At 41.2% G+C, this 27,864-nt stretch overlaps 1 protein-coding gene across 1 annotated transcript; it reads left to right on the forward strand.

Moving 5' to 3' along the window:
* Positions 1-1,553: 1,553 nt before the first annotated feature.
* On the forward strand, positions 1,554-27,559 carry RIPK1 (receptor interacting serine/threonine kinase 1). The gene is made up of 12 exons (XM_063298825.1): positions 1,554-1,653; positions 12,162-12,359; positions 13,583-13,736; positions 14,664-14,804; positions 18,421-18,646; positions 18,747-18,896; positions 19,903-19,979; positions 20,112-20,202; positions 22,007-22,588; positions 23,657-23,722; positions 24,555-24,701; positions 25,680-27,559. Exons 2-12 carry the CDS (start codon positions 12,208-12,210, stop codon positions 25,982-25,984), a joined length of 2,091 nt encoding a protein of 696 aa, XP_063154895.1. The 5' UTR covers positions 1,554-1,653; positions 12,162-12,207; the 3' UTR covers positions 25,985-27,559.
* The last annotated feature ends 305 nt before the right edge of the window (positions 27,560-27,864 follow it).

Below are 27,864 nucleotides of genomic sequence, written 5' to 3' on the forward strand. Positions count from 1 at the left end.
TGATCATTTTCTGGATGAGTCATTGTAATTCCGCAACAGTTTTGGTTTTGGGATAATCTTTCCAATCATTTTCTTATCAGCACAGTATACTGATTTTTCAAAAAAAGACTTTCGGAGGGAGATGGGCAGCGGCAAAATTTGATAAATAAATAGTCTATTTCTGTTTCTCTCATTTTTCCCCCTGAAAGTCCCTTTCTATCCTTTCTATTTTAATCATAGGCAAATTCCCATTAAGTCATATAGTGAGGACAACTTCACACTTTCTAGTAAGAGAAATAATAGAAATTTCATTAATTTTCTATTTTTTTTTAACTATGTCTATATATGGCACTTTTGGCCAGGGATCTTATGGCACATGCATAGTAGCTAGGCTGACCATATTTCCTTGAGACAAAAACGGGATATTGGGATTGCAAAACGGGGCAGGTTTAAACTTAAGTAATATTCCATATTCATGAAAAAGACAATAAGAAGTTATTGACAGTAAGCTAGGAAGGTGCAGGAGGGAGAGATGCGGCAATGGTTGGGTCCAGAGAGGCTGGTGCAGGGGTGGCGTTGGGTGGAGAGGTTGCAGGAGGGCTGAGGGTGGTGGCGAGCAGGGATGGGCAGGCAGGAATGAGGTGGCAGGAGGCTGGAGAAGTGCAGGAGGGTTGAGGGCAGCAGCAAGCTGGGACGGGAAGACAGGAATGGAGGAGTCTAGCGAACAGTTGTCCCCAACAACCTGTTCCTCTCTGGTGCGCCCTTTTATTTTCTTCCCACCCTTTTGGCCCAACAGCCAATCAGCTTCTTTTCTGCTGGGCTGCTTTTCCAACCACCTTCCACTGCACTGATTGGCGGCAGCAACCTGTCCTCTTGCTCACTACTGATCAGCTGTTCCTGCAGTTCCCACTCTAGGTTTCCCGCTGGATTGAGTACTACTGCCAAGTCAGCCTCCTTTTCAATTTCAATTTCAATTTTTTCCTGCTTTTCCCAATAATGGCTCCATTTTTTTAAAAAACGGGACAAAATTGACATTTATATTAAAATGACCGGACAGTCAGGAAATGTTAAAAAACAGGACTGTCCTCTTCAAAACGGATGTATGGTCAGCCTATAGGCCACATTCAGTTCCAGGAGTGGAGAAGCTTGGCATGGGCTGAAGAGGGGAAAAAAAAGTGCTGTTAATCAGCCATGAAGGAAGTTGGCCAGGTCTGATTTTTTGCTTATCACAATTAGTAAAAGGTTCTAAGGATGCTAAGAGATGTCATGAATCCAACCTCCCAGGGAACGATATACTACGGGATACGGTGCTCAAATAAGCCATGGCCTACAACAGTAACAGTGCTGAGCAATTGAGAGGATCTTCCCATTCAGCTTAACAAGGCTGACAACGTTCTAGATCAGAACCTCTGGCTTCCGAAGCCTGTACTTGGCACCTACGAGGCTTCACGTTCCCAAACCAGCCCCTCTGAGGAAGATGCGCGTTTTGCAGGCTGAAGGGAGCTTGCGTGCTCTTTTGTCACCGTCTAACTCCGCCCAGAAAAAGTTCACGAAGGAGGAAGAAACTTGGAAGCGGGCGCGTTCCGAACCGTGGTGCATTTAGGAAGAAGGGACCCCCCACACACATACTTCAGGAGCGCGCAAACGGGCGGATCCCTCTCTGGAGAAGAATAGGTAAAAGGGAATCGGGTCGGTTTTCCCACGTTTCTTTTTAACCCGAAGAAATCGTGCTTCTGAAGTTCGCCCTGCATTTCCTTCTGCTTTTTCCGGCATCCGATGAAGAAAAAAGGCGATTAGGTGTGGTCGCTGGCTCTTAAAGGGGCTGGAGAGAGCCGTTGGGATGTTAACCACTCGCGGTTGATTTCCTTCTGCAATGATCCAGAAGGTGGGGGGAAATGGTGGGGGAGGCGGCGGGCGAGCGGGCGGTTTCAGAAACCGAAAGTAGGTGAACAGCTGGAGCCTTGGACAAGCCCTTCCGCCTGCTGGTGAGGTCCGCGCTTTAGCTGGGAAGGGTATACCTCCTTCCTGTTTGCAGTCTAGATCAGTACTTTTCAACCTCAGCAGCTTTTAAGAGGCGTGGACTTCAACGGGACGGCTAGCTGGGGAATTCTGGGAGTTGAAGTCCACACCTCTAAAAGTGGTTGAGAAACGCTGATGTAGGACGGAACTGAACTGAACTGATTTTGCAGATTTGAGAATCAAAATAAGCTACCAAAGGCTGGCAGAACGCATAAGCAACTTAGTGCCCCCAGGGGTTTGTTTGTTTGTTTGTTTAGCTGCAGTCAAAATTATTAGAAATCAGGTGCTTCCAGGAAAGGCTTGTATTAAGCAATCCCCCTTCCTTATGCCTAGAATTTTAGGAGGGATGTATATGATAGTGGCCCCCATTGTTAACCAAATCTGTGTTTTCCCATCACGTCTGAAACAGTTTTCCTTTTCAGACAGAATCTATTAAGAAATTTTATAACTGTAGCACAGTGTCTTTGGGTAGGCAGTTCTAGGAGGAGTCCTCTGAAAGTTCTTAAGACAGGATAAAAATACATAAAGTATGTTTAACAACTATTTCTCAGGCTAGAAACGACATGCTCCAACCTGGCATATGTTAAATTGAAGTTCCATCACCTCCAGCCAGTATGGCCAGGGTACACATATTTGTTAAGAGCCTCGGGTGGCACAGTCTAGTAGTCGGCAGTATTGCAACCAAAACTCTCCCCACGACCTGAGTTCGATCCCAGCGGAAGCCGGATTCTTGGGTAGCCGGCTCAGGTCCACTCAGTTTTCCATCCTTCTGAGGTCGGTAAAATGAATACCCAGCTTGCTGGGGAAGGTGATGACTGGGGAAGGCAATGGCAAACCACCCCGCTATAGTCTGCCAAGAAAACGTCGCAAAAGTGGCATCCCCCCAAAGGGTCAGACATGACTCAGTGTTTGCACAGGGGACCTTTCACCTTTCACACAGGTATTTATTGGTAATGGAATCTAGTTAATTCAGCATTATTTATTTATTTGATTTCTATCAATTCTTTCCTCCAGGAATGGCTTTAAAAAAGAAAAAAGAAAATCTGGAGGTCTTGGTTTAATGCCCAACATCTACTCTATCTTTTTTACTCAAGAGCTCCAAAGGGGTTTACATATAAAATGAATCTGATTTTTTAATACCCAAATAGGCTGAATGTAATGTATTGCTAGCGCTAAGACTTTCTATCGTAATACTCACTCCAGACAATAATGAAATATATCATCATATGTGAGAGCATCCTTCCCATTAAGATAACTGATGTATTGATATGTAAAGAAAAGTAAAGAATATGATTAAAACTGAATTAAAATTTCTCTTATCTCTCCCTCCCCCATTTTTAAAGAAACAATGGGCTTTTTATTAAAAAATATTGGCATTTGGTGTTTTGGGGACTGGGAAGTTTAAGAAATACTGGTTTATGCTACCTTTTAAGAGGCTACTATACAGTTATTTGGGTTACAATTAACACAGCTCGAAATCATTAGTTATAATTTCTTAGCAAGCAAATCAGAAAACTTGGTGAAAACATTCTTTAAAAATGGGGGAGGGAGAGATAAGAGAAATTTTAATTCAGTTTTAATCATATTCTTTACTTTTCTTTACATATCAATACATCAGTTATCTTAATGGGAAGGATGCTCTCGCATATGATATGTTTCATTATTGTCTGGAGTGAGTATTATGATAGAAAGTCTTGTGTGTTTCTTCGTTTAGTCGCTTCCAACTCTTCGTGACTTCATGGACCAGCCCTCGCCAGAGCTTCCTGTTGGTCGTCAACACCCCCAGCTCCCCCAGGGACGAGTCCGTCACCTCTAGAATATCATCCATCCACCTTGCCCTTGGTCGGCCCCTCTTCCTTTTGCCCTCCACTCTCCCTAGCATCAGCATCTTCTCCAGGGTGTCCTGTCTTCTCATGATGTGGCCAAAGTATTTCAGTTTTGCCTTTAATATCATTCCCTCAAGTGAGCAGTCTGGCTTGATTTCCTGGAGGATGGACTGGTTTGATCTTCTTGCAGTCCAAGGCACTCTCAGAATTTTCCTCCAACACCACAGTTCCAAAGCATCTATCTTCCTTCTCTCAGCCTTCCTTATGGTCCAGCTCTCGCAGCCATATGTTACTACGCGGAACACCATTGCTTTAACTATGTGGACCTTTGTTGTCAGTGTGATGTCTCTGCTCTTAACTATTTTATCGAGATTGGTCATTGCTCTTCTCCCAAGGATTAAGCGTCTTCTGATTTCCTGACTGCAGTCAGCATCTGCAGTAATCTTTGCACCTAGAAATACAAAGTCTTTCACTGCTTCTACATTTTCTCCCTCTATTTGCCAGTTATCAATCAAGCTGGTTGCCATAATCTTGGTTTTTTTGAGGTTTAGCTGCAAGCCAGCTTTTGCACTTCCTTCTTTCACTTTCATCATAAGGCTCCTCAGTTCCTCTTCGCTTTCAGCCATCAAAGTGGTATCATCTGCATATCTTGTTAATGTTTCTTCCAGAGATTTTAACTCCAGCCTTGGATTCCTCAAGCCCAGCATGTCGCATGATGTGTTCTGCGTACAAGTTGAATAGGTAGGGTGAGAGGATACAGCCCTGCCGTACTCCTTTCCCAATCTTAAACCAGTCCGTTGTTCCGTGGTCTGTTCTTACTGTTGCTACTTGGTCATTATACAGATTCTTCAAGAGGCATACAAGATGACTTGGTATCCCCATACCACTAAGAACTTGCCACAATTTGTTATGGTCCACACAGTCAAAGGCTTTGGAATAGTCAATAAAACAGAAATAGATGTTTTTCTGAAACTCCCTGGCTTTTTCCATTATCCAGCGGATATTGGCAATTTGGTCCCTAGTTCCTCTGCCTTTTCTAATCCCAGCTTGTACATCTGGCAATTCTCGCTCCATGAATTGCTGAAGTCTACCTTGCAGGATCTTGAGCATTACCTTACTGGCATGTGAAATGAGTGCCACTGTTTGATAGTTTGAACATTCTTTAGTGTTTCCTTTTTTTGGTATGGGGATATAAGTTGATTTTTTCCAGTCTGATGGCCATTCTTGTGTTTTCCCAATTTGCTGGCATATGGAATGCATCACCTTGACAGCATCATCTTGCAAGATTTTAAACAGTTCAGCTGGGATGCCGTCATCTCCTGCTGCCTTGTTATTAGCAATGCTTCTTAAGGCCCAATCAACCTCACTCTTCAGGATGTCTGGCTCTAACTCACTGACCACACTGTCAAAGCTATCCCCAATATTGTTATCCTTCCTGTACAGGTCTTCCGTATATTCTTGCCACCTTTTCTTGATCTCTTCTTCTTCTGTTAGGTCCTTGCCATCTTTGTTTTTGATCATACCCATTTTTGCCTGGAATTTACCTCCAATGTTTCTAATTTTCTGGAAGAGGTCTCTTGTCCTTCCTATTCTATTGTCTTCTTCCACTTCCACGCATTGTTTGTTTAAAAATAATTCCTTATCTCTTCTGGCTAACCTCTGGAATTTTGCATTTAATTGGGCATATCTCCCCCTATCACTGTTGCCTTTTGCTTTCCTTCTTTCTTGGGCTACTTCTAGTGTCTCAGCAGACAGCCATTTTGCCTTCTTGGTTTTCTCTTTCTTTGGGATGTATTTTGTTGCCGCCTCCTGAACGATGTTGCGAACTTCTGTCTATAGTTCTTCCGGGACCGTATCTACTAAGTCCAGTCCCTTAAATCTATTCTTCACCTCCACTGCATATTCCTTAGGAATATTAGTGAGCTCATATCTAGCTGATCTGTGGGTCTTCCCTAATCTCTTTAGTCTGATCCTAAATTGTGCAATAAGAAGTTCGTGATCTGAACTACAGTCAGCTCCAGGTCTTGTTTTTACCAACTGTATAGATGTCCGCCACCTTTGGCTGCAAAGGATGTAGTCAATCTGATTTCGGTGTTGTCCATCTGGTGAAGTCCACGTATAAAGCCATCTCTTAGGTTGTTGGAAGAGAGTGTTTGTTATGCAGAGTGAGTTTTCTTGGCAGAATTCTATCAGCCTATGTCTTGCTTCGTTTTGTTCTCCCAGGCCATGCTTACCTGTAATTCCAGGAGTCATTTGACTGCCCACCTTAGCATTCCAGTCTCCCGTGATGAAAATAACATCTCTTTTAGGCGTGTTGTCCAGTAGGTGCTGCAGATCCTCATAGAACTGCTCTACTTCAGCTTCTTCAGCATCTGTGGTTGGGGCATATATTTGGATCACTGTGATGTTAGATGGCTTGCCCTGAATTCGAATTGAGATCATTCTATCATTTTTTGGATTGTATCCAGGCACTGCTTTAGCCACTTTACTATTAATTGTGAAGGCTACTCTATTTCTTCTGTGGTCCTCTTGTCCACAGTAGTAGATCTGGTGGTCATCTGATGTGAAGTGGCCCATTCCAGTCCATGTCAGTTCACTGACACCCAAAATGTCTATCTTTAATCTTGACATCTCACCAATAACCACATCCAATTTGCCCTGGCTCATAGATCTTACATTCCAGGTTCCAATGGTGTGTTGATCCTTAGAACATCGGATTCGCCGTTCACCACCAGCACCGTCGGCCGCTAGCCATCCTTTCAGCTTTGAGCTAGCTGCGTCATCACGTCTGGGGCTAGTTGAACTCATCCTCTGTTCCTCCCCAGTAGCATTTTGACCATCTTCCGACCTGGGGGTCTCATCTTCCGATGGTATACCGACATATCTCTGGTTGTACTGATCCATTTAGTTTTCACGGCAAGAATACTGGGGTGGGTTGCCATTACCTTCCCCAGGGATCACATTTAGTCTGACCTCTCTGTCATGACCTTCCTGTCTTGGGTGGCCCTTCACGGTTTAGCTCATGGCATCATTGAGGTGCTCAAGCTCCAGCACCACAACAAGGTAACGATCCTTTGCTTAAGAGAAAGTCTTAGTGCTAGCAATACATTACATTCAGCCTATTTGGGTACTTGTCTTGGTTATAATGGGTGCTGAAAATCCACTTTCACTGAAAAGTCACTTTCATGTTGAAAAACAAGGTAGGACCTTCAGTACTTCTTCACTGAAAAGCTCATAGATTCTGTGAACTTTAATTCAAAATCTCTTTTTGGAGTGGTTGGACAGCTGTTTTCAACTTTCAGTGTAATGTCTAAAGAGAGTTCTGTCAGCATCTCCTCTTTATTCCTGGATGGGATATTTGTTTGACTAGAGAAACTGAATGGATCTGAAACCAAGAATGCTTTGAACAATGCCTTCAAGATGTACAGGAGATATGCTGCCTGGGGAATCCCTTGAGTTGGAGTCCGTACATCTTAATTGCTGAGGTTGAGAAACAATGCCCTAGGGCACTGTTTTTCAAATTTGGCAACTTTAAGATGTGTGGACTTCAACTCCCCGAATTCCCCAGCCAGCCCACACATCTTAAAGTTGCCAAGTTTGAAAAACACTGCCCTAGACCAATGCTGCTGATGACTGGCTGAGGCCATTTCAGATCAGGCAGAATGTTGCTATGCCAGCGGTGCACCACATTTTCTTTGAAGGCCTCTTATTCCAGAACTAGTGCTGGAGGTAGAGCATGTTGGAGGATATTTTTGGATCTGCTGAATGAATCCCCACCCCTCTGTGTGAGCTTTAAGGAGTTGGCTTATTAAGGCAGTTGTGTCTTTATGCAACTCTTTAAAGCTGCTTTGTCTGCTTCCTGGCTCAGTATTTGTATTATACTTGCATTGGTTACTTTCTTAACCAATGAAGTGTATGAACTTAAGTCTTGTGGTTTTATTGAGCTTTATATTGTTAAAGTGAGGGTGGTTTTGTTGCCTTTGCCATACGCTTATCAAAGTGCTTGTTGGAAATAACTTGAAATCCTGTTTTTTCCTGTCCCCAACCTGGTGGGTTATTGTCTGATTGGTAATTTTAGAAAGTTGGATGCAATCATCCACTGTTCAGTGAAATACTTTAATATTAATTTAAATTTGTTCTGATTTATCTGTTAAAGTTCTTTTTCACTCTTTGTTATGGGATGCCTGCTCAATTACTAGAATCTGTTTTTATCTGATTATTTAAATGAGCAATCTATTTAATTTGCTGCTGTAACTGATACGCACTGATGATACTGTGTCTGTGTAGCTCTTTTTCAAGATGAATTCCAACTAGCACAGGTTCCTAGACTTTCAGGACTGGATGGCAGCTTGGCCTTACTATTGAACCAGGCTTGCAAATTTTGATATTTGCCTTCAGAAGTTACCAATATTTCTCTTGAATGCCTAACATTTGAGATGAAATTTCCATTTTCCTTTTAATCAAATATTGATCACCTGATTTTAATAGTCAATTTGTCAAAGAATTGTCCTTGTGGCTTTGGTCTCTGGTGGAGCCAATTATTCAGATACCATTGCTTGGGGATTTTAATATCTCTGTTACTTTGTCCAGTCTTGATAAGGAAGTTGCTAAAAGCTGTAGAGATTCCCCATTCCATGCACATACATATTCACAAGGTAGCACCCCTGAGTTAATTTGGATTAGGATTTTGCAACCATATGTAGCAATTTATTTAAAGACACTCAATCAGGCCATTTCATTATAAATTTTTCTCTCCGGGGTATGCCCCTTTCTTCTCTTATTTCAACAAAAAGCCCTGACTAGATTGACCATTCTGTGTGTATTACTCATTCTCATATACAGCTTTGCCTTTCTTTCCTCTCAATTGACCTCATCTGATGTTATCTCCTGAGACACTGACAACTGACTTGGATTTTGCTACTTAAGCCCATTATATCTTTGGTTCCAGCTTCTGAAAAGTTTGCATTTAAAAGGAATTCATGCCCATTGATGATTCTGGACCTATCAAAGGTTCATATTTATAAACTAGAACAGAAATATAGAAATATTACATCAGTCAGTAATAGGGATTCCTTTCATAAAGTCATTAATATACATACATACATACATACATACATACATACATACATACATACATACATTAAAAAAAAAAAATCCCTTCTCACCCCTATGGGTGGTATGTGTCTTCCTCAGCCTCAGGTCCTCTACCAGTGGCTTGGGAGTTTGAGGGTTCTGTGCAGTATCTTAGCTCTTCCTAGCTCTGCACTCTTCTGGACAGAGAGCTCTGATGTTGTTCCTGGGATCTGTTCGACCCACTCTCCCAGCTTAGGAGTCACAGCCCTGTGTGGTCCTACCACCACTGGGACCACTTTGGCCTTCATTTTCCACATCCTCTCTAGTTCCTCTTTCAGGCCCTGGTACTTCTCCAGCTTCTCATACTCCTTCTTCCTGATGTTGCTGTCACTTGGCACTGCTACATCTATCACCAACGCTGTCTTCTGTCCTTGTCTACTACCACGATGTCTGGTTGATTGGCCAGTACCTGCCTTTCTGTCTGGATCTGGAAGTCCTACAGGCTCTTAGCCCTGTCATTCTCCACAATCTTCTGTGGAATCTCCCATCTGGACTTGGGAGGGTCTAGCACTGTACACTGTACAGATGTTCCTATACACAATGCCAGCTACTTGGTTGTGCTGTTCAGTGTATGCTGTTCCTGCCTGGATCTTACACCCTGCCACTATGTGTTGGAGTGTCTCTGAGGCCTCTCTGCACAGTCTACATCTTGGGTCCTGTCTAGTGTAGTAGAACCCTGCTTCTATAGATCCGGTGGGTAGTGCCTGTTCTTGTGCTGCTATGATCAGTGCCTCAGTGCTGTCTTTTAGTTCAGCCCTTTCCAGCCACTGGTAGGAGTTCCCAATGTCAGCCACCTCAGCTATCTGTCAATTGTATATCCCATGCAGGGTCTTGTCTTGCCATGGCACTTTCTCTTCTTGATATTCCTCCCACGTCTGCTGCTGCCTCAGGCATTCTCTCAGCAGTTCATCTTTGGGTGCCATCTTACTGATGTACTCCTGGATATACTCTTTCCAGCTGGTGTAGTTTCTGGGTGTTGGATTTGGGGTGGAACCCTCCATACATTGTGAGGAGCTTCTGGGTCTTCACATCAGCAGCCTCTGTGTCCTCCTTTGGCCAGCTCACTATACCAGCAGGGTATCTGATGACTTGCAGGATGTATGTGTTGATGGCATGGATCTTGTTCTTCCCATTGAGCTGGCTCTTCAGGACCTATCTTATCTTTTGATGGTACTTGATGTTGCTGTCTTCCTTGCCTCTTCATTGTGGTTCCCATGTGATTGTGAGATACCAAGGTACTCCTGAGACATTGACAACTGACTTGGATTTTGCTACTTGAGCCCACTAGATCTTTGGTTCCAGCTTCTGAAAAGTTTGCATTTAAAAGGAATTCATGACCACTGATAATTATGGAGCTACCAAAGATTCATATTTATGGCCATAAACTAGAAAGGAAATACAGAAATATTCCATCAGTCAGTAATAGGGATTCCTTTCATAAAGCTATTAATATTCATACATACAGTACATACATACATCAATCCTGGAACAAGTCAAGCAATGCTATTTTCCTAATTTAATTTAATTTATATTTAGACTTCCTTTTGCTAAATTCAAGTCTCTCTTACCTCTACCTTTGCCATAAGCTTCTGCTGAAAGTTCTTCTCTTAAACCTGCTAATTTTGGAAGATACTTTTTGGGCAAAATTGATATGTTCCAGGCTTCTTCCCTCCTTCTAAATACTGGAGAATTTGTTCATATCTTACTCCAGAAACAGTTAAACCATTAGCCATGCCTTAGCTGTGTCCTGCCTGGATTTCTGTAACACTCTGTTGGCAGGTGTTCCTGATTCTACCCTCTGCCTACTAGGTTCATGCCTAGACTAGTGCAGTTTGTGTGGGTTTTCATCCGTCGTGATACACACCCATCTCTTCTTTTTGTCAATCCCTGCATTGGTTGAGTCTTCAGGAGCATTATCAGTTTAAAATGCTGGTGCTGACTTCCAGGCCATGCTTATTAAAACACCCAGTTTTTTGAATGCCTTGTTTACAATTCATATGTGCTTCGCTTAATTGTATAACCAAAGTTGATGTTAAAATGGCCACCTTAGATTTTAGGGTGTTTTCCCATATTCTCTGAATAAACCCCTTCTTGAATTATGTCTGGAGCCTAATCTTTTGAAGTTTAAAAAACTGAAGACATGCTATGCTTATGCTTCTGTGCATTCTGAACCATCTCTTCTGAAACTTTTCTGAAGCATGTAGATCTCTATTAGAGGGTGCCAAAGGTTTCTAGGGAAAGAGATGTCGCTGATAGACCACAAGCTTTCTACACAAGGGAAAGGTCCAAGATTCAATCCTTGGCATCTTCTGATAAGACTGAAAAAAATTCTGCCTAAACTCTAGTCAGTAATCCTTATGGTAGTAGAAGAAACTATGATCTAATTAATAAGGTAATTTCCTAAAAAAGGTCAAAAGTCCATCTAGTCTATTATTCAATGCTCCAGTGGCCAAGGAGATGCCTTTGAGATGCCACAAATGCAAGAGTGCTCTGCAGCTAATATTCTTCAGCAGCTGCAGTTGAGCCTTTGCAGAAGAGTTTTTCAGTTGCGGCAGCTTGCTTATGTGTTTTTGCCACCATCTTATTTTCTCAGGCCTTTTTCTAATAATGTATTTTATGCTGGTGGTGGGTTTTTTAAAAAAAAATGTTTCACTCTTTTCCTGATTTTGTTTCTGTTTATGTGAGTTGTTCTAGAAAGACTTATTGAACACTGGTATGTAAATTCATTATAATATTATGTATCATCCATGCAGAATCCTGTCCCTGGGTAACATGGAGAGTAGGTAACCCAGTTGCTAGGCTGAAAAAGTTGGCTACCTATTGCCCTCAGGTACAAGGTAGGCCAAATCCTTTAAACCAGTGAGTAGGCTGCTGATTGCTTTTTGTGTATTTTGAGCTATAACTCCCATCAACTCTAGTATCACCAAGGTTAGATTGAGGTCCAAAACATCTGGAGAATGCCAAGGTACCTACCTCTGATTTAAACAGGGTGAGGGAAATTGAAACTTATTTTGGGGTTGCGTTTGTAAGTACAGATCGTTGAACACTTGGGCATTTACTTCTGAATATGCATGGGTGTGTGGCAGGTGAAGTCATCTTCAGAACTTTTTATAAGGTTACAGAAGTACCTGCTTTGGCCAGAATCTAGAGTGGGAATGGAGGGATGGACCATAAAACACCTTCTCTTTTGCCTTAACATTGCAGGCGCTGGATTTTCTCTGTGAATTAAAGGGCTCTGTGAACCACAATCATGGCCTTGGCTGACATCCAGATGAAGTCAGAGGACTTTTTGCAAAAAAAACAGCTGAATGCTGGTGGATTTGGAATGGTCTCATTATGCTACCACAAAATTCATGGGCTTGTAGCGTTAAAAACTGTGTACACTGGGCCTCAACGCACAGAGTAAGTTAGAGAAATGTTCTTCACCGACAGGAGAGGGCAGGACAGAATTGTTGGCCATTGGCATCCTGGTTAATTTCCAACCAGATGAGCCAGCCCTTGGGCTGAATTTATTCCTCCTCTATTTTTTAAACCCAGAGATTATTACTAAAGCAAGACTTCCCCAGTGGTGTATCAAAAGGAACCCTGCTAGGTCAGATCATTGCTCCATCTTATCCAACATTTGGCTTCTCCCAGTGATCAACCAGATTTGCCTTGAGAAAACTGTGCAAGCAGGGCACAAGGGCAATAGCTCTTGTCTTGTTCTCCTGCAGCTGACAGTACATTAAACAATTTAAGTCTCACTGAGCTCAGAACCACAGAGGAAGGTAGTTGCTGTGTGTGTTCTTGATCTTTCAACCCTTCAGCTAATTTTTGCTGCAAGTGGTTCATTACTCCTGGCTCTGCAACAGGCACCGTTGAGGGTCCCTTCAGGTATCTGCCTGTGGTATGCCCCACATACTTCAAGGGGTCCTTTCTTGTTTTGTGTGATGCCAATGGTAGGAGGCATTTCAATTTCCCATAACGCCCTTTACCAATGCATTGTGGAGATTAAAATGCAGCTCTTCCCCAGACCCAGATACTTACTGGAATGTGAGAAATAATCGAAGAGCCAACAAGAATGAACCCTGGGTCCTTTAGTATTCCTGATGCTATGAAAACAATAGGATACACCGCTGGTAATAATAGGAATTGCCACTCATATGCAAGACTTTTCATTCATCCACTTGCGGTATTTGCAGTTTCATTATGCCAGTTTTCTGCAGTGTGATGCTCTTCAGATGTGTTCAACCACATCTCAAGCATCACAGTTGATTAGGGTTTGTGAGAGTTGTAGTGCAACAGATATAGTGGCACTGGGGATTATGGTGTGTCTTTAGCTGTGCCTGTTGTCATCATGCAACAATTTAATCTATCATTTCAGCAAGTTCAGATGAATAGAACTAAAGCAGGGGTAGGCAACCTGGTGCCCTCCAGATATTCTGGATTATAATGCTCTTGAAGTCTTGCTACTGATTGTGCTGGCTGGAGAAGAAACCCAATATATCTGGAAGATACCAGGTTGCCTATTCCAGGCTTAAAATCTGAAGATCACCACTTGAGTATAGATTTTAGAATATTAGCTCTCCAATTCTCTCCTTCTGATAATGCCACACAATGGTAATGCTATAGCATTTATTTTCCAGATGTAACTCTTCCCTTCTAGAGGAAGGTATGATGATGCACAAACTAAATCATGATCGTGTGGTGAAACTGCTGGGTGTCATCCTGGAAGATGGAAACTACTCCCTTGTTATTGAATACGCACGCAGAGGAGACCTTATGTCTGTTCTACAAGCAGTGAGTAGAGAGATTGATAACTTGCAGAATAATCCACTGGTCATTTTGGAGAAAGCACCTAAAAACTAGGGGATGCTATTCAAATCTTAGGTTTGCTAGTGATGTTTTTGTGTTGCCATGGAGATGGTTTTGATTTCGATTTCCAAACAGTGGATTGGAGTGCGCTTAAAGGGCTAGTATATGGGATTGCTGAACGATGGGGAAACTGCAACATAAGGAGTTAAGACAATTGGAAATACAGGTCCTGAGCTGCTGGCTGTGCATGGGAGGAAGAAGTAGGAAGCCCCTAGTACCGAAGTCATAATTGCACAAGCTGAGCTGAGCTTGTGCAATGTATGTTTCGTTACCTATTTTTACTTCCCAGATATTAAACATTTGAAAGGTGAAATGGGAGGAAGAATATTGATGCTAAACCATGCAGATGAAACCTCCCAGAACTCCGTTTGGAAATCATTCAAACTCCTATGTGATAGTGAGTCTTCCCAGTATAGGGACCCTTATCAATTGCTTGAACCTTGTCAACTGCCTGACTTCCTTTGCCATCCAGACTTTGCCATCCATTGTCTTCATAATGGTGGGTTATGTGTTGTTTTCTGCTAATGATGTGTTTCTCATAAACTGGCTAAGTCCAGATGTGTATCTTTTGCTTGCCTAGGAAGCAGTCATAGCTGGAGGGATGCTAGAAGTCATCCATCCAAATTCCTTTATACACACGATTTGAAAACCTTCCCCCAAGTGAATGCCCTCCAAATGTGTTGGATTAGAATACCCATCATGCCTAATCAATATCCTGTATTAATGGGTCTGAGTAACTCAGGATTTCTTTTAATGACCTGGTATCTGAACTGGTAAATTCAGTTTTATACGTATCTAGACTCAGTTTAACCAATATTTTGCTGGAGGTCTATTTTGTTTTGTTTTTTACAGACCTCCATTCCTTTGCCTGTGAAAGGACGCTTCATTCAGGAGATCATTGAAGGAATGCTCTATGTAACAGAGCAGGGTTTAGTGCACAAGGATCTAAAACCAGAAAATATTCTTGTGGATGAAGATTTTCACATCAAGGTAGCATGAACACACACACATCTTCAGTCTTCCAGTAAAATCAGAACCACAAGTATTTGTTAAACGTATGCTTGTCTGTTAGGTTATAACGGGGGGTGGGAAGGTTTAACTTTCACTAGATGGATTATGCAGTAACAGGAACTCCGTTCTCTTTCCTCACCGTCCCTCATTGTTTACTCTTTCCCTTAAGTCTTCCTGCATTATCATTTCAAGTTTTTTGAGGTGGGCAAGGGAAAAGACACCATGAGGTATGCAAAGGGCTTTCTTCACACAGAAAACTCACTCCAGGTTAGGGTGAAGGAGTCTGAGGGTCATAGAATGGGTGGTGTCACATACAGTTAGGGATGAAATGAGGGCCAATTTTCTTTACAGGTGAACTGTAGCATACCTATTTTAGGATTTGCACCACATTTTTCATGAGTTTCTTGCCAGTTTTCAGCAGTGATGATCTATGGTGATTCCAAGGCAACCAAAAGGGGAGCTGAAAATCACATGCCACCTCTGATTTAAGAGGTATGACTTTAAAGGAAAAGGAACTGGGATGGAAGAGGGAAGAAGCAACAGTAGTAGTGCTTACCTGCATACTTCCTCAAAATTTTGGAACTTTTTGGAGTATTTCATAGGGTTTCTAGAATGAGACTAAGAAAATGAAGTGCTGGTCACAAAAGGCACCATCATAGCTTCTCAGCTGTACTGTTAATCTGGATTTGCATTCTGCCAGATCAGCCTCTTCCTGTAGTCAGGTCAGCAGCATTTTTGGCGGCCTGGGGATACTAGTTTTTAAGAGTTTCAGGAGTGGGGATCACATTGGACAAGACTAAGATAGCACCAGAGGATGGGGGATTTTTAGCAACACAGTCTTTGGGGTCTATTTATTTTATTTGTCAAAATTAAATGGTTGCCCATCTCACAAACAAGTGACTCTGGGTGGCATACAACAAGGCTAAAAAATATATAAAAACAATTATTAAAAACTTAAAAAACACAAGATTAGCTGAAAGAGGGTGGGGATCACTCTGGATGCTATTAGGTTGTATGTCATTGTAGTTCTGTTTTATTGAAAAAAAAAAGGCATGAATCAAAAGACAAAAACAATTCCTGGCTTATGACTGTCTTGTTCAGAAAGGAAGAAGCCAGTGACTTCCTGTCCAATCATAAGGCTAAGAAGCAGGTCAACAAAATTACACCAGTGCCCATCTAAATCCAAAGACACACTTCTGGCCATTACACAGCAACACAGGAAGAACTCAATAGGAGAGAAGAGGTAACAAGAACCAGTAGGGTGCTCAATGCAACACAGAAGTCTGAAGAGCTGGATCATTTATGGGAGAGAAGCCTTATTCACTCGTAGGACTTAAATAGTTCATCATGATGCTAGCATTCCATAGACATTAATGAAAATGGCAATGCACAGTGGCCAATCTTCCTGGATATTTTGCTTTTCTTTCCTTGTACCACAAGCTAAGCCACATTCCTTTTTTTATTATAATTTTTTATTAAGGATTTTGATTACAGTACTAAAAACTAATACAAACTAAACAAATAAAGAAAAAAGAATAGTAAGAATAAAAAATGCAAGAAAAAAGAAAAAATATGATAAAGAAAAAGAAAATATATAAAGAAATGACTTCCAACCTTCATAATAACAAGTATAGACAAATTTAGTAACTCTTCACCCACTGTAAGGTTACAAACATCATTTACAAGATTTTTCGGTACTTCCTCTGTCTTGTCAGACAAAATTCGCTCAGTCTGTCATTCTCTCATTGACATGTTTTGGACTGTCACAGGTTCGTTTGATACCCAAGGGATTGTTTATTCAGACTCACCCAAGACAGTCCCCAATAAGACACTACACATGAGAACTTTGGTTCTCCTCTTTTATATTGGGGGGTACTTTACTTGTAACCAACTATTTGTAGTATAAAAGTGCTCTGCCTATCTAAGTGACCAACTAATACATTATATGACTTCCTATCTCCTGACCTGTATTTCTATTACTACAACTACTCTAAGCAGTGCTTATTCCTAATACAGTATATCACTAAACTATGACTGTTTCTTTAATACCCTGTTACTATAACTACTAAACTCTACTGCAATAGCTACTACACACTAACACTTTTACTACAATTCTGCTCCTGAACACAATATTCCTTTCAGAGGACAGAATCTCCTGTTCTTTCTCTCTTCCATTTCTGTAAAATTTACTGCTTTTACTCCTTTTTCCCTCGCTGCCTCTTACCTCCTTCTCTCCTCCACACACACATCCAGCTGTTCCAAACACAGGGCTTTATAATAGCAGCCCCGCCGTCCTTATGTAGGAGTAACAAAGGGAGGAAAGCAATCCCAGGTGCTTGCAATATGGGCATAACCCATCCTGCCATATGGACATAATCTATCCATAGAATCAGACTGCATCATTACTAATGCAGTTGATATTGTAGCTACTAATTTCTGGCTCCATTATTCAAAGATCTCCTTTAATATTTCCAATGTTATGATTTGTGTCATTTTGTAAGTCCCAATTAACCAACACCATAAGCTGGCTTGTATTTTTTTTTCTTCTACTTAGAATCTTTACTCCCCTCTAATGTCCAGTTTTTAAAATCAAAGAGTCACTTATATTTGTTATGAGCCAAGATAGCTGAAATAACTCTGGTTCCCACAAGAAGCTATTTATTTTAAAGTTAACTGGACCTTTAATCCATTTGTAACTTTCTTAGATCAAAATCTTATTTAGCTTTTTGCTGTTTATTTCAAATTATTTAAGTTCTTAAGATAGTAATTAATTTTTCTTTTGTTCAGAGTTGAAGCTAATCTCACCTGGTGACTTTTCAAACTTGTTGTTCTGAAGGTCTCTAATAGCTTTAAGATGGTTAATAGGCAATCTATGAAAATGATTAGAAAGTAAGGCTTGCAAACTTAGTGTTCTTTAAAAGGCTCAACTGCAGTTGTGAGCAAGATGGCTAATCCTGTCGTCTCCTGGTGCTTAAACCCATGGAAGACTGCTGTCCTGCAGTCTCCTTGTGAGGAGTAGCTGTCTGGAACACATGTGGGTGATCTCCTATCCTCTCCTTATCTGGAGAGGTTCCAAAGAACTGGTCTACAGACCAGTTTTTTGGTCTTTGCCACAGTCATCAGCTCCACTTTTGCAGAGACATCTTCAGTTCACCATGCCTCCTCTGGAAGTCAGGCTAAGCCACATTCGTATGGTATTGCAAGCCTTTATAATTTGTTTACATCAGAATACTGCCTTTGCTTTGCTGATCGGAGAAATCTGCCATATTTGATGACATACCAAAAATATATTGGAAACACTTAATAAATTAAGCATGCCACCTGCCCGAGTATTGTTTGCTTTCAGCCAGGCCACATTCAGAGACATCCAGAGGATAAGAAGCTTTTGTCAAAGTGATGGAAACAATGTCGCTCATTGTGACAAAACCTCTGGCCCTTCTGTATGTGCAACATCATGACACAAACACAAAAGGGGCAGATCAGACGTCACTATGACACAATGCTTCTTTCAGCATTTGCCCCACCCCGACCCTACCCCCTGCAGACAACTCTGCTTTCTCCTCTTCTCACCAAAACTCTTCTGTCATCTGTCTTGTAGATAGACCTTGATGTAGCTTGTTCCAAAAACTGGGGCAGGCTGTCTAAAGAGGAGACCAGCCGACAGAGGAAAATCAGGCAGCAATCCAAGAGTGATGCTGGCACCCTTTCCTACATGGCCCCAGAGCGTTTGCAGGACATCAATACAATGCCTGTGGAAAAATCAGACGTTTACAGCTTTGGCATCATCTTATGGGCCATTTTTGCTGACAAAGAACCTTATGAGAGTAAGGGTTTACAATCAAGTATCTCTACTGGCTAAAATATTGCACTGCATGTAGTCAGCATCATTTTAATGATGCCCAATTCTCTCCCTTCCTCATCCAGACGCTGTCAGTGCTACACATCTGTGTATCTGCATCTCAGCAGGGAACAGGCCACCTATCAAAGAGGTGGAAAACAGTTGTCCAGATGAGATTGTTACTTTAATGGAACAGTCTTGGCAACAACAGCCAAATGATCGGCCAGCCTTTGCAGGTAATACAAGATACTTCTGTTAACCATTTATAACAGACCAAAAGGGGATGGACAGCTGGACAGATGGAAAAGTTGGAATTGATTTCTATATGCAACAGAATGAAACAAGGCAAGATGGCACATGGAACTCCTCCATACTTTATTTCTATACAGCATTGTGATTCATGCCACACAACTCGAAATACAGTAAAATATAAATATATACTATACTTATTAAAGCAAACACAATACAAATATCAAGAGATCAAAGACTTTCTGAACTAGGACTGAAAAAGACTTTACATACCTTCTAAAAACTTAGTAGAAAGGAATTGTATAGATTTCCTGGTTTCTAAAATCTGTGAGAGCTGGTTTTCATGCACCATATCATAACTCATAAATCATGTTTGTATCTAAGTAGTTTCTCCACCACAGTGTTACATCCACCTTTTGAGTATATAACATAAAGCTTGAAAACGACATATAGGAACAACTCTACCTTGAGTAAATCTAATGCAGCCTAGTGACATAATGAGGATTCTACATACACTGATTATTTCTGCTAAAAGCCCAAAAAATAAGAATCTACATAACAAGATACATACAGTGACTCTGTTTTTCTCATTCCATTACTACTTAGCCTATTTTTAGGGAGAATTGAAGGGTTTCCCCACATGGATCCACCCACCCCTCAATAACTGTATCAAGACATTTTGATTTAAATGATCTACAAATACATAAGGTGTGTGTGGCTAAATCTTCATATTAAACATAACTCTATGGATCACAGAGGCCAGGCTATTATTTAGCATACCTGTGTAACTATTAGGACTAAAATAATTTTAGGGAAAAACTAGTATGCCAGAACCTTTGTTTTACAGAACTCAAGGAACAATGCTAGTCTAAAGCAACTTAATTCTAACCATAAAAATGATGCAAACTTAAATAAACATAATCGTATCTCTCATTCCTACTGTCAGTGTTACTGATCTTTATTTCAATCATTTTACTAATTCTTTTATTGTAGAAATCAATTTGATTTACAAACCATATTATGAACAAAACTTTGAAGAGTATGTGGAAGACCATGTGAGAAAATTAAAAGTAAGTTACCAAACATGTAGCTGTACAATCCATACGGATTACCTTTGGAAGGCACCCTAAGGTATATACCTATAAAAGCTACGTTCTTCCTACAATCTCATCTTTTTTTGTTATTCTTGTTCTGTATAATAGGAAATATATCCTGAACCAACTGAAGTTATAAAACGGATGGAGTCTCTCCAAATAGATGCTGTGTCAGGACATCCCAGCAGAGCTCGATCAGGTATTTAACTTTATTTATACCCTGTTTACATTATTGTTGGTCCAACACATTCCAGGGGCAGCGATGCCTGATAATAACAGCCATGGCATTACAACTAAAAACTATATTAGAGACTCAAGATGCAACTTTAAATGCCTAGGAAAATGAACAGTTTTGCACCTACAAGATTATAAAATAGTCACTAATTAGAAGATGCTATCACACATCCCCTCCAGTAAAGCCCCTCCTTTTATTTTACATAGCACACTTCTGTCATGGCATACTCTTAAAGAACAAGTTCAGTAGAAGATAAAATGCATGCACAGGCTGGTGTGACTAACTCATTTTGGTTGCTTACTGACTCATCTTTTGATCATTCCCATTTTTTATGATAGCATGGACACTCACAGGTGCAAAATCTCTAGCAGATTCATAACCACTGAAACCACAAATTTAGAGTTTATCATATTCGGAGTATACCTATTCAGAACTTAATATGTATTACACAATAACAATATACACATGGGGAAAGCAGTTTTAGTGCAGAATCCAGTACCCCTACTATTTCTGACTAGAATGGGATAGGGACCCTGCACTACGCAGCTGCAGTTTCACTGCAGAGCCACCTAGAGCTTTTTCAATCATTATTCTTATGCCTCATTACTGGCTACTGTTATTCAGAGCCTCTGACTGATTGGCAGGAATCTCTGTGTTTGCTAATGTTCCTAGGCATGGTTCCTATGTAACACCACTGTGACTGCTTCTCATTTCCTACCCACTCCTCCCCAAATCTTCAGCTGGAGCAAAATGCATCTGCCTGAGCAAGGTGGGAATGAGTTGCTAGTCGCATTGGCTGCTACTGTATTTTCAAGCCCTTTTTAAAAATATTTAAACAATATTTTGTTAAACCCTACAAAGAACAGCTGTTCCTCAACCAATGTGCTCACACTTAAAGGTGTCCACCTGGGAAAACAGTGAGGCTAACAGATATAAGGAAAGGGCTGTGGGGCACTGAGTGCCCAGCCAAACAATTCACAAACACTCTGAAAATAACAAACATACAACCATCGATACCTTGAAAATCATGATACAGGACAATCTTGTCTGTCTGTATCAAGAGATACAGATCAAAAGATCAAAAGCCACAGTATCAAAATTCCTGGAAAGAGTTACATTCCAAGTTTGTAATGACAACTTAAAATGGAAGAAATTTGAAGACTGGGACATTTTAATTGAGAATGCCCTCTTGCAGTTTGCCCCATACCAGTCGATTTCAGAAGCAGTGCCCTGGAAAGGGCCATCTTCAGATCTTTCTTGATGAGCTGGCACATAAGGGAGCAGGCATTGTAAACATTTTAACTGCCAAACTTCTGTGAATTATCCTAATGACAAAAACTCTATAACAAAGAGTAGAGTTCTTCCATGGTACAGCAGATATATAATATTTAGAGGTCTAGGTTAAGTTAAACTAGAGTGAGAAACCATCAAAAGAACAGACAATGCTGAAGATCTCTGCCTGAGCCAAGCTGACTGAACTGGTAGAAGAACTATGAAGCAGGGGCAATATCGAAGAGATGATTATCTGTTTACTAATAAGATTTACTACATTCACTGGAACTTATTCCAAGATGTGGGAAATAGCTTGATGGCAGGGAATGTTGGGAGTTGTAATCCCAATGTTCTAAAGGGCACCAGGTTAAGGAAGGCTGGTGTATTGGGTTGAAATCTTAATCTTGCATTCAATAGGGTCAGATATCTCACAAAGCAACTGGAATTTTTCCATGAGACCTTTGATAGTAAATCAAATCTCTAATCTGTCCTGCAGATCAACCTGGTTCTTTACACAGTTCTCAAGGGCTCACCGCTAACACCATAGATGAAGCCATGTTTGCACCATATCCAGAAAATGAACCTGTAGAAAGCTGTGAAAATGTCTCTGAGCCTCCAGCAACCTTGCAAAGAAAATTACAGGATGAACTGAATTACCATTTATATGGCAGCCGGATGGATAGGCCGGGAAATCATTCTGCTGCATATAGGGCTGAAATGCAGGAAGAAGAGAGGAAGAAGAAGGTATCCTACAACCCATTTGCCAGAGCACCAGCTGCACCTCAAACACCAAAGATTTACCCAAGAGCTCAAAATATTGAATCAAGTGTTAGTCACAACAATATCAGTACGGCCCATTCAAATCATCCATGGCCCCCAACACCAACAGGAGCAATAGATCCGAATGGTTTTTTGGGGGCAGAAACTACAAATCGCACAAGGCTGCTAAGTGCACAAGATCTCTATGGAGCATCCTCCACCACTCCCTTTAATTTCAGCAAACCACCAGTTCCAGAATCTGGCGTGAACAGTCAGTCCAAGCCATATCAGTTTTCCAAAACCTTCAACCCTGAAACTGGTAAGTAAGCTAATGTGGCAGTTTGGAGATTTGCTTATTTCTGTTTGCATCACAGTCATGCCCACTATTTTAACAGCATCCATTAGTGGAGGGGGGGGGTGGCAGAACCAAAGTCCAGTTGCAACCCACCCTAACAACGTTAGCCAGCTTTAGCCACTTTATCTTCATCTTAATTTCTGAGGTTGTTAGAGTAATTTAAATGGTAATAGTAACTGGCCTGAGTGAAATTCTTTGCTTGTATAGTAGTTTGCATCTGGACTCAAATCCTAGTCCAGCACTGTAATACAACTTTGTGTAATCTAATGCCCACCCATACTTGCTGCAAATTATAAGTATTGTAGTCCAACACATACAAAACACATGGTTGCATCATTGGCTTGATGAAGAATAGAAGCTGTTAGTCCAAATTTGAATAGATGCAAGTGAACTGAAGTTCAAGATTCAGGTTCCTAGTGAAAAAGTACTGTGGTCTGGCCCAGGCTTGGCTATCTTAGTGATTTAAAAATTGCACTAATATTTTCTTTTAAAAATGAACTATGTTTGGTAAAGATTTTTTCCTTAATCATATTGAAGTAAAGCTTACTTGCCACAGATGGCCAAAATGCTGGATTTTTACAACTCTGAAGCATGATAGGGCTATACAGAATTTTGGATTTGTTCTCCAAAAGGTGCTTTGGAGCATGTGGGAGGGTGAACGAAGTGTCTGCTTTAAAGTGTGGCAGATGGATGCTGTGTTGGCACTCTTGTGTGCTTCAAAGCATATTTTTGAAATTGATTCTAAAACACTGCAGAGACCAAATGCATCACAGAAGATTCTCTGGCCAAGTAGAGAACTGGAAACGGGACTCTGTAACAGTCAATCTTGCATATATACCACTGGAAACCTAGATTGCCCCATTGGGAAGAGTCATTTTTTACCATCCCACTAAAGGTCAGAGTACCATTACCATCACTCAGATTTTCACTTGGTTAATCATAAGAATAGCTGTATTTTATACCCTTAAAGGTTATAGATGTCAAGCACTGCAATAATGGCATAATTCTGAAACAATTTATATAATTATTTAGGTCCTGTGGAGTCGGTTCCTTTTAGAAAATACAACTTTGCACATCCTAGGGGCAGAATACCTACAGGTAAAACAAACAAGTAAAATGTTTTCTTCAGATGTGTTCTTTTAATAGTGTTCATACCGTGTCTGGGCTGCAAAACGACTGACAGACAGGGTTACCATATGGAGAGAATGAATGAGAATTGCATCACTAAACAACTGAAGGAAGGAAGAACAAAAGTGCCAAGAAGAAGGGGGAGACTGAGAAAATAGGGGGTGGATGGAATTAATGGGATCCTGAGAGAGAGAGATGTGGGAAGTTTCAAGAATAAAAGGCAGTGTATGAAGGAGTGCATGGACGTGATGGAACAAGGCTAAAATAGAATAGAAAGGCTAGAGAGGTATAATGAATGGTGTTGGTGTAAATTAGATTTGGCTATATATATATTTTTTTAATCTCATGCTTTTAATTTCTTTGGCTTACTATTTCTTACTCCTTTTCTGTTGTGCATAACTTTGCCTACCCTGGAAGGGAACAGCATGATGGGCATGGATGCCTCAAAGGCTTTTTTGAAATACTTATTCAGGTGGAAGGTGGAGCCATTGATACACCCTTTGAAAACATGAGAATTATAAATTAAGCCTTCAAATATGTGATGATTTCAACACATGTTGGTAAACCATTGGCATACTGATAATGCTAATCAACTCCCTTAAAAGACAAAGAGAGTCTGCCCTTAGAGTTCAGGAGAAGAACTTACACCTTTGTCACTTAAAATAATAATGCAAAAATACTATTTTAAATTCCAAATATCTGTTAACATACAGCTTGATATTTATTTATTCCTATTGCCCCCTTATGTTTCTGTCTCTGTGACTTTACACTTGGTTTTTTTTTAACATTTCCTGATAATCAGAAGAACCTGCACACTACAACATATATAATAGTACTGGAATTCAAATAGGCTCCTACAACTACTTAGAAATTAAAAGTCAAGATATTCGAGGAAACAATCCTCCAGCAAGTCCTGATTATGGTACAGAAGATTACCAGAAATTATTTGGTAAGTAGAAAAGTAAACCTTTTTCTTCCTTAAGAGAATCACTCTCCATTGATATTTCAATTTTGCTGATCATGTTTACAAAGATTTCATGTCCAGTTATTTATAATAGATGAATTGGAGAAAGTTGCACTAAAGTCCTATAAAGATCCACTCAAAAGTATTTCCATTAGTTGAGTTTACTCCAAGGTAAGCAAAATACAGCTTTAATATAGTGAAGCAGAGGAAGTGTTAGAGTAGATTTGAATGGAGGAACTTAGATTCAAATGCTATTAGTCATGGAGATGAAACTCTACACTACCCTTCTTTGTAGCCCTGTTGGAATGGTTAATGGGATAATACCATGTAAGCCATCCTGCAGTCCTTGCAGGCAGGCCATGATTCAGAATTAGTAGGGCTGCCCTGTCTGGCCTGCAAAGTCCCAATGACCACAAGATGATGGTAAAAAGATACAAAAGATTCTGCCTTCCTTCTATAATCTACAGTCATCTGGAATTTTGCAGCCCTGATCTGGTAACCCAAAATTTAGTAAACCATACCAAAATTGTTCTATCACCAGAAAAGTTTGGAAAACACTCTTTTCAGCTTCAAAGCATGTGAAGGGAGCCTTGGTCGCACCAGCTAGCCATGAAAGCATGTTTGCATGCTACACGTCTTACCAACCATCTTACTTAATCATCACGTGAAGGGTCTTCACACAGATTCTGATGTATGTTTCAGAAGGCATCTCCACTTGATGGGAATTCATGACTGGCTTGGGGTTCTTTTTTGTGTGGAGATATAGGAGGCAATTCTATTACTGCACATATAGAGAAATTTTCTCACCAAACTGAACATTAGCAACAGGCATCTAACTAGTCCTCAGTGGCCTGCTCAATCATTGTTTTACCCATCAAGGAGTTTCAGTAGGACCCACTGTCTCAAAGAACATCTCTCTGTAAAGACCTATAAATAGTTTGTTTTTCTTTTTTCTACCATCAGAGAGCACTGCTCTAGTTTCGGATGTTCACCTAAACCTTGTGAGAGACAACTTGTCCAGACAGTGGAAACACTGTGCTCGTAAACTGGGTTTCAGTGACCCAGAGCTGGATGAAATTGACCATGACTATGAACGGGATGGACTCAAAGAAAAAGTTTACCAGATGTTCCAGAGGTGGATGATGAAGGAAGGCAGCAAAAGGGCAACAGTGGGGAAGCTGGCCAAAGCCCTCTGTGCTTGCAAGCGGATAGACCTCCTCAACAGCTTTGTCAAAATAAGCCAGGACTCTGAAAGTAGTAACAGATAAGAAGTCAAACAAATTGCTGGAGACTTTGGTTGGGTTGGAAAGTTTTCTACAAGACACTTTGTATTACAAGAAGTGGGTGGTCATTACAAATGCTGCCAGCAGACTGCTACTATGTGCAAGCAGAATAGGGGGAGGTAAAGAGGTATTGATAGCCAGTCTCAGGGGAAGTTTTCATAGCAGCCATTCCTCATGCCAAAAAAGCTACAAATTTAACATTATGCTTTACAGTAGGGACATACAGAACATGCACAATTTGGGTATTTTACTCCGTGCATGGAACAAAATGGGGCTCTTTTGTTCTGTACACGAACCACAATGTGTTTCTTCCACAGAGGAAGTGGGTGACAGGTGGGGAAGGATATCAGCAGCAGTGGCTGAGCAGAGGGACGGATGGTGAGCCCTGGGAAGGCTGCAGAGCAGATGGGCAAGATTTTGGTGTACGCTACTCTGGGCCATTAGTGGCAATGGTGGTAGCTGATGGGGGGGAAGGGAAGGGAAGAGAAGGGAAGATTGGTGGGGCAGGCCAGTGGGATATACCAATTTGGGGATTGATGATGGGAGAGAAGAAGTGATACCCACTTTGCCCCACTTGCCTTTCTGGATTTGTTTCATCTAAATCCAGGACAATCAGAATGTTCTGGGTCTGGGTTCTGCCAAACCATGGCTAGCCTGAAATGGTACATCAGAACTTCTGGAGTGCTATGGTCTTTTTTCTAGGTTCAAAATGCAGTATTTTTTTCAGTGCTAAACTAAGGGACATGGTGACATGAACAAAATTCAGGTGCCTCGCAACCAGCTCACACTTACGACTAATTGCAGCTTCCCATGGTCACGAGATCTTCATTTGCAACCTTCCCTGCCAGCTTCCCCCAAGCAAAGTCAATGGGAAGCCTGCAAGGAAGGTAACAAGTCGCTCGGGAAAGTCTTCCCCTGCCTTTCTTTGCTCGCACACACCACACCCTCCTTCCCCCCTTCATTCACACATACCCTGTGCCCTCTTTCTCTGGCCTCCCTGCACTTTCACACACATATGCCCCCCACACTCTCTTTCCACAGCCTCCCTGCAATTGCACACATGCATGTACATACCCCATGCCCTCCTTCCCTGGCCTCCCTGCAATCGTACACATGCCTGCACATACCCTGCACCCTCTTTTCTCGGCTTCCTTGTGCTTGCATGCACACATGCACCCTGCATCCTCTTTCCTTGGCCTCCCTGCGATCACACAACCCGCGCCCTTTTTCCACAGCCTTTCTGAGCTTGTCCCTCCCCCAACTTGTGCACAGCCTGTGCTGGGCCTCCCACAGCCCCATGACACCCCTGCACTCCTTGCCTGGGACTCCCTCTGCTTTCTGCTTAATGACCTGTGTATCTTGGGTTACGATGACAATCAGGACTGCCTGGATTGCTGTTGCTAAGCATGCGGTTACATGACATCGTACTTTACAACCACATCGCTTAGCGATGGCAATACCAGTCCCAATTGCATTCGTAACTTGAGGACTACCTGTATGTCAGGTTTTGAATGGATTTGTACAATTTTAATTTTTTAAAAGTACAGAAAATGGGCATAAGGCTGTTCTCCTAGTCCTATTATAAACCAGAATCTCTTCTCAAAAACAAAAATCAGTACTGGATTATCATTTTCCTTCAGGTGTGTAAATATCTGCCACTGCTATCAGTAGACTGGGAAACTCAGTAGACTGGGAATATGACAGTTTGGCAAGAGCTGATGAGCATCTGATTCAGCAACCATCTTAGCAAGGACGAACAGTAGAGGATCACATGTAATTTCCATATATATAAAGGCAGAACATAAGGAATGGGAATGGATATTGCTACTCAGAAGAAAAAAAAAAGAAGAGCATTAATATTCCTC

Source organism: Candoia aspera, chromosome 3 (genome assembly GCF_035149785.1).
Source record: "Candoia aspera isolate rCanAsp1 chromosome 3, rCanAsp1.hap2, whole genome shotgun sequence".
NCBI classification, from domain to species: domain Eukaryota; kingdom Metazoa; phylum Chordata; class Lepidosauria; order Squamata; family Boidae; genus Candoia; species Candoia aspera.